At 41.5% G+C, this 14582-nt stretch overlaps 1 protein-coding gene across 1 annotated transcript; it reads right to left on the bottom strand.

Moving 5' to 3' along the window:
- Positions 1–10485: 10485 nt before the first annotated feature.
- On the bottom strand, positions 10486–14000 carry LOC308413688 (zinc finger and SCAN domain containing protein 4C-like; the record flags this gene model as incomplete). Its single annotated transcript, XM_080908714.1, has 3 exons — positions 10486–11528; positions 11612–11771; positions 13605–14000. The coding sequence occupies 3 exons, from the start codon at positions 13998–14000 to the stop codon at positions 10486–10488; spliced, it is 1599 nt and encodes a 532-aa protein (XP_080764840.1).
- Positions 14001–14582: the final 582 nt, after the last annotated feature.

The following is a 14582-nucleotide window of genomic DNA, read 5'->3' as shown; positions in this document are numbered from 1 at the left end:
CAGCTGTCAGTGTTGGTGATTCCAGTGAACTTTATCGCTATGAAAAACACAAATTTGCCTTTTGGTAATTCTATTTCAGCAAGTTGGAAACTTAATTAGCCTTCCAACCAACCAAATTTCTGCATTTGAGTATTAACCATATTTAAGTGTTGCTGTGGCATCAAAGAAGCTATTGATTCTGAAGTACTGGGTTTTGGTTGAGTTGACTGTTTTTTAAAAGCTGTTTGGATTGTAATTGTGATGCAGAAACTATAGTAACAAACGTTTGGCTTTGTACAGACATTATTTCCACTTGGGCAGATATGCTCAACAAAGGTCATGCCCCTAACAGACAGGGAAGTGACAGTCCTGTTACTTTGGGTCTATGTTAGTTTCTATCTCCTACTAGTGGTTCACACCTGTCTACAGATCCAGCTGTAGGAGAGGACAAGCCTCAGCCTCTGGCATCACATGCACATGTAACCTCCCAAACATACCATTAATTACAACTAGGATAAATCTTAAAATAAATGGTTTTTTTTTTCTTCACTCAGTGGAACTATGCTTTTCAAGTATTTCTATCATTTCTCTTCATTTATTTTGAAATGTTTCATGGTATTTTACAGGTAATGACATGCTATAATAATTCTGTCTTTTAAAATTGAATGTGACTCATTAATTTTAAAAGAAAAAATAAACATCAGTCTAACTTTTTCTCTTTGATTCTTATAATGGGTTTGTCTAACATTCTTGAAATTGCTTCCATAGGCCAGAGAAACAATAAATTCACAAATACATGTAGCTCTTTCTTTTGACTCTTAAAATTTAAAATGCCTACCACCACATCTAAAGAAAGTATTCAAATAACATAGGACAACTAATTTATCTGTAAAGAAAACATATGTAAAGTATTTTCTTTCAGTGAGAAAGCTATACAACTACAATTATATTGCTGAACTATTATTTTGCTAAATTCATGAACTAATGCAAAAAATTTGAAGGAGTTCTATTTCAAGACTCAGCTATACCACCCATGGGCATGTACTACAAAATGTTCCATCCTACCACAAAGATCCTTGTTCAACTATGTTCATCAAAGCTGCATTCATAATAGCCAGAAGCTGGAAACAACCCAGATGTTTCTCAATGGAAGTGTAGCTATGGAAAATGTGGTTTGCAAATAATACTGCTCAGCTATTAAGAATGAGGAGGATAGCATGAGATTTGCAGGCAAATGGATGGAACTAAACAAATATTCTGAGTGAGGTAACTCAGACTCCAAAGACATGCATGGCATGTACTCACTGATAAGTGAATATTACCCCAAAATTACAGTGTACATAGGACACAATCCACACAACACGTTAACAAGAAGAGCCAAAGTTCGGATGTTTTAATCCCACTTGGGAGGGAGAACTGGGTGATCACTGGAGGCAGATGGAGGGAGCCACTTTGTGGGAGAGGGATGGGGAAGGGTAAAGGAACGCATGAAATGTATGGGGCGGGGCCAGCAGAGTGAACTGAAATAGGCATCCTTGGAAGCCTCTTGCTGGGGGAACCACCTGGAATGTATCAAATACCAGGGAATTGAGATCCTCTCAAGACTCAAAGGGAGGGACCTTAGATGAAATGCCCAGCTAAGGGGAGAGGGAAGGTGTAGATTCCATCTCCAGCATCTAGTGAGGGATGGGCTGCCGTACCACAGTCAAAGACTCTGACCCAGAATTGTTCCTGTCTAAAAGAACAGCAGGAACAAAAATAAAGAAGAGACTGAGGAAAGGCGGTCTAGGGACCTGCCCAACTTGGGGGTTCATCTCAATGGGAGTGTCCAGAGCCTGGCAAAATGACCAGTGCTATGGTGTGCTTACAGACCGGAGTCTATCATGGCTGTGCTCTGGGAGGCCCAACACTCAGCTGACTGAGACAGATGCAGATACTTACACTCAATTACTGGACTAAAATCAGGGATCCCTGTGGTTGAATTAGGGAAAGCCTGGAAAAAGCTGAGGTGTGTTTTAGTAAACAATAAAACATGGCTCCCACGGGGCATCAGGCACTGCAGGACTGAAGGGATCTCGAACTTGGTGCTCCAAGCTGCCTCTAAGAACTCAGGCATGTTTGACTCCACTGCCCTGTGTCCAGGTGGATACAACCACCTCTGAGTGGTCCTTTTCTCCACCACCTGGTACAAACATGGCTTCACAATCATTAATTTATCAAACTGGTTTATATGTTAAATTCTCAATCCACAAATCCTCTTCAAAATAAGCTTACAACCCGAAGAAAAAGATACAAACTGCCCATCCAGAAAAGATAATTAGACCCACAGAAACTCTTAGAAATAATCATAACAATCTCATCAAGTTAGAGATGTACCGAGGGAAACATACACTTAGGCTTCCATCCTCTCCTCGGTCAATCCTGCCTCCTGCCTCCTCTTCCGCTCCTCCAGCCTTTTTCCCCACCTACCTTTCCACTGTCCAATCATGTATCATCTTAACATAAACCTACAGAGGAGGAAGGCAACTCCATAGGAAGACCAGCAGTCTCAGCGAACCCAGACCCCCTCAGATCACTCAGACATGAACCCACCAACCAGGCAGCGTCCTTGAGCTCTGTGTGGCCTTAGACATGTACACCGCAGAGGACTGCATGGTTTGGTCTCAGTGGAAGAATGGGAGCCTAACCACTGAGAGACTTGAGGCCCCAGGGAATTAGGAAGCCTGGCAGGGGGTTGTGGTACCATCTTCTTGGAAACAGGGGAGAAGGAATGGGGTGAGAAACTGTGGGAGGCCAGACTGGGAGGAGGGCAATGACTGGACTGTAGAAATAATAAAACATAAAAGTAAAAAAAATGTTAAAGTCAACTTTTTAATGAAAGTGTATATTCTTAGGTCAAAATGGCTCATGTTTCTAAGGTAAAATAAGTAATTTATTATAAGGAGATAAATATATCTAACAATATTAATTTAAAATTCTAACACAATCAACAATGATACCTGTGTATACAAATACACATAAGTAATGTATACATACATAGATACATATATGAATATGTATATAGATAGGTATATGCAGATTCAAATATTTATTCTCATGGTATACTTTAATAATTTCAGAAAACTATTTGTCTTATATAAACCGGGAAAATAGATGAGGGTGGACAGGAGGGAATAAAACTCAGGATGATTGAAAATCCGAATGGAACGACTCTGGATGCTTGTCTGTGTGAGTGTCTTTTCGGCTTATCATTAGCAGAGTATTCCGTTCCTCTCAGAAACCATGGGCCCCTGACTAAAGTCATATGTGGGATGCCTCCCCTTGAATATTTGTCATGAGTATCTGGAAGTACCCAAAATAATACCCACAACTCTTATTGATCCCGATCACCAACCAGAATGTTATAGTAAGTCCTTCTTGCTGAAGATACCACAAACTTTGGAGAAGGGACTTGAAAAATCAAATTCACATTGGCCCAGACAATTCAGCACAGCTGGGTACATTTTTTAGCACCTGAGTGCATTCAGGATGTTGGAGGAATACAGTTGCCCCGAGTTTTACACTATGAACTTCACCAATGTTCATTTTAGTAACACACTACCATTGCCATGTTTGTAGCATATCTGTTATTGGGGTAAATAGTATTTTTCTGGCTGGATTTTGGATTTTCTCTATAGTGATAATTCTCAATACATGGTTCATGAGTAATCGAATACATAGATTTCTGATGGTCTGAGGGACTAAGATACTAATCAGTAGCAAAACTACCACTGTAACAATTAAAAATGCATATGGTTGTGTTTTTTTTTTGTTTTTGTTTGTTTGTTTGTTTTTTTAACTATTGAACTTGTTTTAATGTTTCTTCACAAATAGGGAAAATACTAAAGTACAGGCAAGGAATAAGCACTATATTGTCACCAACATTATAAATATGGAACTATGAAGTTAACACACTTTCTGTTTTAAAAAAGTAAATCTGGTCATCAATGCAGTTTGCAGGTCTCTAGTAGAGCCAGTCTCTGCATTCTTGATGTTGTATGCCTTATCCATTTTCCATGATCTTTCATGTCTGCCTCCTCCTTCCATCTGTTCCAATAAAAGTCCAGGAGGCCCATGAGGACCACTTTGTCTTTCTCTAGCAAAGCTAACTTTGTCCATGCTGAGACCATGCATTCTGTTCTCCAGGCAAAGTTAGATTTCCACAGCCCAGACTGGGACACTGCCAGTGCTGGGTGCTGGACATTTTCTCTTTAAGAGGGATTTCTTCTCCAGCCTCAGGAGCCGTCCTCAGAGGAAAGCTTCAGCTGCCTCCTCTGTGGTCTATCAAACAACCCATGGTTGCTCTGGGACCTCCTGGGACAAAAGGACTTGTTTGGAGTGGCAGCATTCCTCTGCCCTCCTGTGGTTGCCTGCCACCCTACATGCTGTTCATGGGAAGCTTTTTTTCAGGCAACAGAAACTTTAAACTTGCCTCCTTGAGAATCTCTTTCATCAAACCATTCCATAGGACCATTGACAGTTTGTGGATTTTGTAGGACATTATGGCATTACTTTTAGGCTTTTCTATCTCCTGTTCTAGGTATATATGGATAATGTGTTGTCCAGTTCTCTTGTTCACTTGGACAACCTCACCCTGCTTGAAGCAGGAGACAAGATCATCCGAGTCACACTGTCATTTAATCCTTGCACATAGTCTTTATCGGGATATATAGAAATTCACAGATCAAGATGTGGTCCTTAATCCATGGGTCCACCAGCTTATTGAAGCCAACTCACCCCGATCTCCAGCACTGCCCATTCTACTGTGTCCTCCTTCCTGCTGTCCTCTGCTCATGCTTTCTTGAACAAATCCCCCTCTTCCCCTGACCCTATTAATAGGGCCACTCAAGCTCTGGTTCTTCCCTGGTCTGGAAAATTCTCCAGATTTCTGCCCATAAACACCCATGCTACCTGGGGGGTCCTGTTGAAATGAACTCTCCTGCCAATACCTGCTACTCTGTTGGCTCTACTGATTTGGAGCCAGGTCATAGGATAGAGTCTGTGAAGAATAACTCTCTGATTTGGGGTTTTATTGCTATGACCAGACACAATGACCATGGCAAGGCTTATAAAAGACAGCATTTACTTCGGGCTGGCTTACAGTTTCAGAGGGTCAGCCCAATATCAAAATGTTGGCACTATGGCAGCATCTTGGCAAGCATGCTACAGGCAGAGCCAAGAGTTCTACATCTTTATCTGAAGGCTGGCAGCAGATACTGACTTCCAGGCTGTTAGATTGAGGTTCTTGAAACCCAGGCCAACACTGACATGCAAGACCCAAATATCATCTTATCTATTTGAGGCCATGATGAATGAGATTAGAGATTGGAGATCAATGCAAACAAAAGCAAGAGGTTTATTAGTCCAGTGCACTGGGGCGGCCTACATCCCAAGGGGAGGCAACCTCTGCTATTTATTTTACACATTTTTGTATACTTAGTAAGGGGTGGGCTACAGCAATAGTGATTAGGTATGCAAGCATTTGTGGGTTTAGTTAAAGTTTAAATCACTTGATTGCTGCCAGCGTGGGCTGCATCTGAAGGCCTATGACCTACATTCGATGGCTACCCAGAGAAGATACCTCTCCCTGGAAGTACTGTTCTGGTGCTTGCCTGAGTCGTATTTCTTCCCCTACATTCAAGGGGCTATCCAGAAAAGATAGCCCTCCCTGTGAAGTGCTGCTCTGGTTGGCTAAACAGGTGAGATAACTCATTCCCAGGAAGTGATGTTTTGGTGCTTGCCTGAGTCATATTTCTTTCCCAACATTCCAGAGCCTTCCCAGATAAGGTTGAAGCACTCCTACTTGGAGGATTTGGGACCACAAAAGCCCTGAGTGGAAGAGGGGAACTGTAAGACCCTTGGTGGGAGGGAAAAGCTGTAAGGAGAGTGTGGGGATGTAAAAGCCCTCAGTCTGCCTCAGATGCACCTATCCTAAAAAAGCCAAATAGTGCCATTCCATGGGCCAAGCATATTCAAACTGTGACATTCTATTCCCTGTCACCCAATAGGCTTCTTCAAATACTCTGGGGGCTATATCTAGCCATAGCAAAATAAAAAAAAAATACATTTAGTCCCATTTCCAATGTCTCCATAGTCTGCAACATTGTCAACAATGTTAAAAGTTCAAAGTTTAAGGTCTCCTCTGAAATCTAGCCGATCATTTAACTGTAATCCCTTAATCAAGACAAAATTGTCAGCTGGGCAAACTAAACACTGCATTTCCATGTCTGATGTCAATGCAATTTATAGGTCTGCAACTCCTATTTCCTCTATGTTGACTCCAACAAACTACTCTTTCAGGGCTGGTTCTAGTCCATGTTATCAGCATTACTCAGGAGATAGCTCTGACATCTCAAAAATCTTGGATTCTCAAAGGCAACTTCAATGTTCCAGCTTCTCTGAAACCGGGATCTACACATGATCTTTAGGGCTCCTCCAAATGGCTGGTATCCCTTCTGCAGCTTTTCTCTCTGTAGCACTGTAAGCTCAGGTTGATCCACTCCTGTAAGCTCAGGTTGATCCTGCTGCTGCTGCTCCTGGTGATCAGCCTGTGGTACTGGCATCTCCAGTCAATCGGGGTCTTTAGCTGCAACTGGGCTTCACCAACAATCTCTCATAGGCTCCCTTCATGGTGCTAAGCCTCATATCCTTTGCATGATCCCTTACGTCCTGGGTCATCAACGGGAACTAGGGCTCCACTTTCACCAGTGACCTACCATGGCCTCACGATGCCGAGCCTCAGCTGTTCTTTATGACCTCTTCATGCATTCAAATCCAGTACCACCTGGATGACTCGTACACATTTCAATTACAGCTGCAGCATGAGGTACAGCCTTGGTTATCCGTGGAACACTGCTTCATTGTGCTCTCAGAAAACACTTCCCAGGTTTTACTTCACTGATGCTGGTCACCACTAACTCCTTAGCTCCAACTAAGCAGCATCAATTGTCTCAGTGGTCTCTTTCTCCTCTTGAATATAAATCAGAGACACGTGGCCCTAGCTGCCATGTTCTGCTACTTGCAGGAACTGGGACATGGTCCCCTTGTTCCATTATGTCATCACTAACTTCTTCTTTTCCAACTCCTTTACTGTCAGGGCTTGTTTTTCTTGGATCTTGATCTGAAGATTGACCTTGAACTCGGAAATCTGCATGCCTGACTGCTGGGATTCAAGGTGTGTAGTCCTAAGCCTCGATTTAACCCTTTCTTCACCTAAAACTTGCTCTTTCTCAGACTGGCCTTGAACTCAGAGATCTGCTTGACGTCGTCTTTTGGGAATAAAGGTGTGTACCAACTTGCTTGGATCTAAATTTAGTTGTGTAGGTTCTTGCCCCATGGTCACCACTCCTTAGTTCAATTTAATGATCTTTGAACGCAGAATTCAGCCATGAACATGTTTATGAAACTGAGTAAACTGTAGAGAATGAATGACTCTGTCATACCCACTCACAACTGTGATATCTATATCATTCCCTTCACCGTATGTTCAGGTAACATCACGGTATTAATGGAAATAATAATAATGGAAAAACGTTCAAAGAGCCAGATGTGGGAAATACCTTTCACAGACCATTCTAAAATATAAAAGTAGGTATTAGTATTTAAAACTGTTATTCTAACCTCTACCCTCACTGTAAGACAAGGATTCTCTGTGTAGTTCTATATGGCCTGGGACTTGCTGTGTAAACAAGGCTGGCTTCACCTCAGAGATCTGCCTGCCTCTGCCTTCTCTGCTTGGATTAAAATTATAGACCACTGCAATCTGGCTAAAAACCTGTTATTCTTTTTGTTAATTACTTTTATTTATTTATTTACATTCCAAACTTTTCAATACTTTTGTCTCAACCTCTTGAACACTGGTACTCAACATTCAAATCACTGCACACATTTAATGCAGCCTCTCATTCTGTGGTGACTCACAACCACAAAGATATTTTTGTAGCTACTCCATAATTGTATCTGGGCAAGTTCTATGAAATGTAATGTAAATATCTAATACCCAGCTCCATGAAGGTGTCATCCAGCCAGTGTTCAGAATCCTGCTGTTGGAATTTGGCCACAGAGTCAGAGAGATTCTGCTGCCCCGCTTCTGCGTGTCTTTATATACTACTGGGATTACAGAATTGCTACACCATTTCCTGAGGTATTTGGGGGGGAGGATTGTTTTGGTTTGCTTTGGTTTGTGTTCTCTTTTATTGGTGGCATTGATGTCTGTATTTGTTTGTTTGTTTGTTTGTTTTCCCCTTAGGGAAGCTATCTTGTGGGCTAATGTGGCATGGCATTGAAAACTTCTGGCGAAAGACCCCGTAATCCCCCTGAATTGGGGAAGCCCCTCACTCTAGTTCCGGGAGAACTCGAACCCAACATATCTCACGCAGGAGATAGAGGAGTTGACCCTGAACTCAATTAGGGGGACATATTTATAGGGAAAATTACATAGGCAGTTAGCAACAGGCACATAACAATTTCATTGGTTTCTTCAAATTGGTACACTCTGCTTTTGGATATGATTCAACTCCAGACCACTCTGTTTTGGGGCACACTGACCTTCCTACTAGATTTTCTCTGGACTGCAGAATCAGACCTTATCAAGACCAGGTGGTCTGCAGTTTTTGTTCTCGGCCTTGAGACATACTTGTCCTCAAGGCAGGGTTAGTGGGGGCTAACTTGAAATTTTGACTCTTTCACTGGTACTACAAAATGATTGAAGTTCTAATGTTCCTGCCTACAGACGTCAGATGTAAGGATTGCAGAGATGCTCTATGATATCTGGATATCGTACCATTTTCAGCTGATTTCTGCCTCTGAGGATTACCTGTACAGAGCTTAAACCCTAACCTTAGGATGCAACCTTTTCAAAGGCAATCTACTGATTCAATGCAAGCCCCATCAAAATCTCAACACAATTCTTCAAAGACATGGAGAGAGCAACTATCAAATTCACCTGAATTAGGAAAATACCCAGATTAGCAAAAACAATTCATAACAATAAAAGAATGACTGGGGGACACACCATCCCTGACTTCAAGCTGTACTACAGGGCAAAAGTGATAAAAGCTGCATGGTTTTGGTACAGACATAGACATGTTGATCAATAAAAAAGAACAAAAGACCCAGAAAAAAAAACACACACAATTATGCACACTTGATCTTTGACAAAGAAGCCAAAAATATACAATTTAAAAAAGAAAGCATCTTTAATAAGTGGTGCTGGTCTAACTGGCTGTATGTATGTAAAAAAATGAAATTAAATCTATATAAAGCTATATACTCAGGCAGGGTAGAGGGTGGGAGGTACGTGGAAGAAAGAGAGGCAGGGAGGGACAGGTTCCCATTTGAGAGGAGACAGGGATGATATACGAAGGGTAAGTAATTTGAACTGAAGTGTGTAGCAATGTGGGATGCTGAACTTGGGGTAGCCACCAGAATGTTGCAGATGCCAGGAAATCAAGAGGCACCCCAATGGGGGTGCGATTCGCTGAAATGCCCAGAGACCATATCCAGAGTTTAGGCAAGGCCCTCACTTGGGAGCTAGAGCCACTCTTCTCCAAAATTTTAACCGGAATTTTTCCTATCTGAAAGAAATACAGGGACTAAGTGTGGAGCAGAGAATGAAGAAAAGACTATCCAGACACTGCCCCACCTGGGGTTCCATACAATATACAGACACCAAACCCAGACACTTGTTGGGTACCAAGAAGTGCTTGCTAACAGGAACCTGATATTGGTGTCTCCTGAGAGGCTTTGCCAGAGCCTGACAAATACAGAGGGTAGCAGCCAACCACTGGACTGATTGGACTGAGCACTGGGTCCCAAATGGAGGAGTTAAGAAGGAACTGAAGGAGCTGAAGGGGTTTGAACCGAATAGGAAGAACAACAACCAACCAATCAGACACACTGGAGCTCCCAGGACTAAACCACCCACCAAAGAGTACACCTGGAGCAACTCAAGGCTCCAGCCGTGTGTGTATCACAGAATAGCCCTATTGGCCATGAATAGGAGGAGAGGGCCTTGACTCTATGAAAGCTTGATGCCCCAGTGTAGAGGAATGCCAAGGCAGGGAGGCAGGAGTGGGTGGGTGTGTGAGGGAGCACCCTCAAAGAAGCAGGGGAAGGGGATTGAATAGGGGCTTTCTGGAGGGGAAACTGGGAAAGAGGATAACATTTGACATGTAAGTAAAGAAAATATTCAATAAAAATAAATAAAATAGGCAAAAAAAAAAAAAAAAAAGAAAGAAAGGTGCTGTCCAAAAGCAAAGAATAACTCAAAGAATTTGACTCTCAACTTATGCTGTGAAACTAGGAAATAAAGACCAAAATACACACATATATACACACATATGCACACACACACACACACACATACACACACACACACACACTCACACACACTCAAAACAAAACATATAAAAATGGCAATCCACAAGTTGAACGTTACATGTTTATTGGGTAAGTACAATTTAGTTACTACATTCTTCTCTGTTTGCAGATGACATACTGAGGCTTAAGTCCTACCAGCCTCTGGTGAGGATGGTCCACATTTGAGGCAGAGTTGTGGATTTTCTTCAGGTGACGGTGGTACGTGGATGACTGGCGAAATTCACGTTTACATATGGAACATTGGAAGGGCATCTCTCCTGTGTGAATCCTCTCATGAGCCCTCAGGTTGGTCTTGTGGCTGAAGGACCTATCGCATGTGCTGCACTTAAAAGGCTTCTCTGGTTTGTGTATGATCTCATGAACTCGGAGGTCAGAGCGTCTTTTGAATATTTTCTGGCAGGTGAAACAAACAAATGTCTTCTTCTTCATGTGAGTTGTCTGGTGGAATGAAAGGCTACAGGAATATTTGAAGCTCCTAGGACATTTGTCACACTTGTATGGTTTTTGATCTCTATGTAATGTCTCTTGACTTTCACATGTCAAGTTCACCTCATGATTCTGACTAAGGACAGGCTCAGAAGTAGACTGCTCTGGCCTGGAGAAGATGCCTGCTACCTCCTTAGGGTCATCATTAGAAAAAGATAACCCGGGTGACTCTTGCAGGCATGTTGATGTTCCTTTACTTGTCCTTGTAGAATCCTGAGGAACCTCATGAGAAACCTCTCCCATTTCAGGCTCAGGATGATACATTCTTTGGTTAATGAAGAGAGTATCCATCTTGGTCACAGGAATATTATTAACACTATTTACTTGAGTAACATTCCTGGAAGTGTTACACCTTTCTTCCCTGTCCTTAGAGATGTTTGTCCTTGAGAAAGTCATTGGTTGTGCCTCCATGGGGACATCTGCAGTAGTATGAACACTCAGCAACTCTCCATGATGACCAGAGTTACCTTCACTTGCTCTGGTTCCCTGAGGGAACTCACAAAAATCACCTCCCTCTTCCTGGTCAGGATCCTGCTCTCCCAGGATGATAAGGGAGTTCATTGAGTTTCCACGACAACTGTCACCAGCATTTACTTCAGTAGCATTCCCAGAAGTATTGAGTTTGTTTTCACTGTTTTCTTGTCCTTTGGAAAGAAAACAATCTATGAAAATGTACCCAAAATGAATGAATGCCCACAAAACTCTTCTGTCCAGGTTACCTACTGACCTGTGGGCAATAATAAGCCTTGTGTGGTGTGTCCCGGCACTCCTGCCTCCTCTAGTGTTGGTCTTGTTGCTGATTGCTGTTGTTTCAAACGCTGGATAACTTCTTTTAATGGCATGTTTTCAGAAAAGAGGGCTTCCTGTCCTTGCATGCAGACATGGACCTGTAAACAAAACCAGGTTAGCCTTGCCCTTGAGTCTGTGGATTACAGACACCTGCCCACAACCTGCTACCAAAGGAAGACAGGAAATGGATTAGCACATTTGGTTAGCCCTAATGCCTAATTATCTTTTTCTGCCATTCACAAATTCTGATCTCTAAGTTGATATACATACTGTGTTTTCAAATGTTGAATCACTGTCTCTAGAGAAAGTTATATTCCTGAGAGCTCTGCCCACCATGTTTTCTTAAACTGGTAATCACATTGAAGAAGGATAAACCTCTCTCTTTTTAAAGGTTTATCTTAATGGATACTCCCTATATTTCCATTTCAAATGTTATACCATTTCCCACCACTCCTAATCCCCTCCCACTTGCCTTCATGAAGGTGCTTCCTCTCCCAATCACCCTCTCTACCTCAGCCCTTGGCCTTTCCCTACACTAGGAATATGAGCCCTCACTGCACCAAAGGCCTCTTCTCCCATTGATGCCAGACAATGTTAGCCTCTGCTACATATGCAACTGGAACCATGGGTCCTTCCATGTGTGCTCAATGGTTGGTGTTTTAGTCCCTGGGAGTTCTGGAGGTTGATAATGCTGTTCTCATGAGGTTGTAAAACCTTTCAGCTAATTCAGTTCTTTCTCTAGCTCTTTCACTGGGGTCCCCTTATTCAATCTAATAAGCTTCCCTTATAGTGGCCATCCATGTTTACAGATGGGCCTAACTTTACCTGATCTCTTTTTAAGTGAAGTGTCTCGAGGAAGCACGAGGCCTTCTCTCAGGAATATGACTGCATATTATAGGAGCAGTGTACTTAGTATGTACTTTCAGTCAGAAAGTTTTAAATTGAAAATAAAATTCAAAGGGTGTATGCAGTATAATATTTAACTTTCAAGGAATGGTGGTCAGACATTTAACCTAGAACTTGAGAAGCAGAGGGAGGGTAATTCCTCTGACTCTAAGGCCAAGGAGGACTACATAAGGAAACCATGTTGCAAATTACAAATAAAAGCAAACAAACAACCAAGAAATGAACCAAAAAAACTAAACAAATAAAATTTTTTTAATTTTAAATAATAGGAAGGATTTTTAATTGATATGTATAATTGTGTATGTGATGTAGTTGAATATTTTCAGTTACTTCATGATTTCTGTCAATGGCTGAGAATCATGCAAATCACAGCATTGAGAAAATATGTAAGGAAGTTAAATCTATATTAAGTCTATCCAAATTTGAATATTTGGACTGAAGCACCATTATTATGGAGGAAATTCTTACGGGTATTGTGCTTTCTTGTTACAGGTACCAACCATATCTCAGTTACAGGACTTTACCACTCTGACACCGCAGTTCTCTAGACAGAGGATCCCATGATATGTAGTAGCCAATTTGGGAAACCGTCTAGTCAATTTGATCCCTAGTTTTTGCCACACAGATCCAAGGATCACAGGTGAGTGCTGTGAACTTTGTTTTTAAGTGTGTGGGGCAGGATCTAGTACAGTCCTCATGAACACACAGTAAACACCTCCATGAACAAGCTCTGTCTCACACCCAGGTTATCTCCTCTACATCTCTGCAAGTCAATTCTTCAGTTTCACTGATAACACATAACTAACCTAGATGTATTTATGCCCATCAACCTAATTAGTAGGCCCCTTTCTGCTGTACTCATGGGAATTTTAAGAAAAAACATTCTGCAATATATTTTTATTTGGGGAATAAAATCTCAATTGTAAAAAACAATATACACAAGCAATCAAATAAAAAAAACTTCGTATTTTCCCCAAATCCAAATGATGTTCCCTTTCTTCCAACTAAGCCATCTATATACTCACCATGACAGGAGGCTTCAAACACTCATCAGTCAGACTCTCCATGAATCTCCCCATGTTCCTGTCACTGGATTCCCATTTCTCTGTCAAAGTGAATGTGTCCTTGCAGTGCCCAGTGATGAGAAACTGCTTCAAGACCAGTTGAGAAATCATCTGCTCCTTGGTCTGCTTTTCTGGCTGCAGCCATGAGGTAAACATCTCCCAGAGTGTTTGCAGCTCCTGCTTTACTAAGCAGCCATTGTTGCTTGGGGGAAAGTTGATCTGAGCACTAGGTGAGGTAGAAAAGTCTTCTCCACATTCCACAGCAGAACTAAGAGTTGGAATAAACTCTAAATTGTCTTTCTGAAGGTCTGTTGTTTCTGTCTTGTGCTTAGAAGATTCTCTAAACTCTGAAGCCATTGTAGTAACAATGGTCAGAAAGATTCAACTATGGCAATTTGGTATCTGTTGTGTGACTTTTGAACCAATGCCAAAAGTGGGTAGATGTACTGTAAAACTATAAATGAAAAAAAACAAAAACAAAAATAAAACAAAACAAAACAAAAAAAAAAACAAGAAACACAAAGTTAAAACCAACAAACTAAAAAAACCTACTGTCATTTCCATTACTGATGGTTTTCTGGGTCCCTGACAGTAAATGCTTCATTGTAGTCCTAAAAACATGCTTGAAGGGAAATGGAAATGGCCAAAAAGTAGACAAGAAGTAGAAAAAAAATCTTTGACACAACACTGTGAAAATCATGTGTCAATGATCTATAGACCTGTCATAAGATCATAAAAACACAGCAATGCCATCTTTTCCTCCCTCGGGAATGATGAAGAATTTGCTGTTTCTCCAGTTTTAAGTTTCACCCTGGTGTCTCATTCATAATTACCAGAGAATACTATTTTCATAAGAAAATGTTTAAAATTAATGGCCAGTAATACTAAACTCATGGGGAAGCAAAGAAATATCCATAAACATCTATGATGGTTACCAAC

Source organism: Micromys minutus (assembly GCF_963924665.1).
Source record: "Micromys minutus genome assembly, chromosome: 32".
NCBI lineage: Eukaryota > Metazoa > Chordata > Mammalia > Rodentia > Muridae > Micromys > Micromys minutus.
This window is presented reverse-complemented; position numbering and strand designations above follow the sequence as displayed.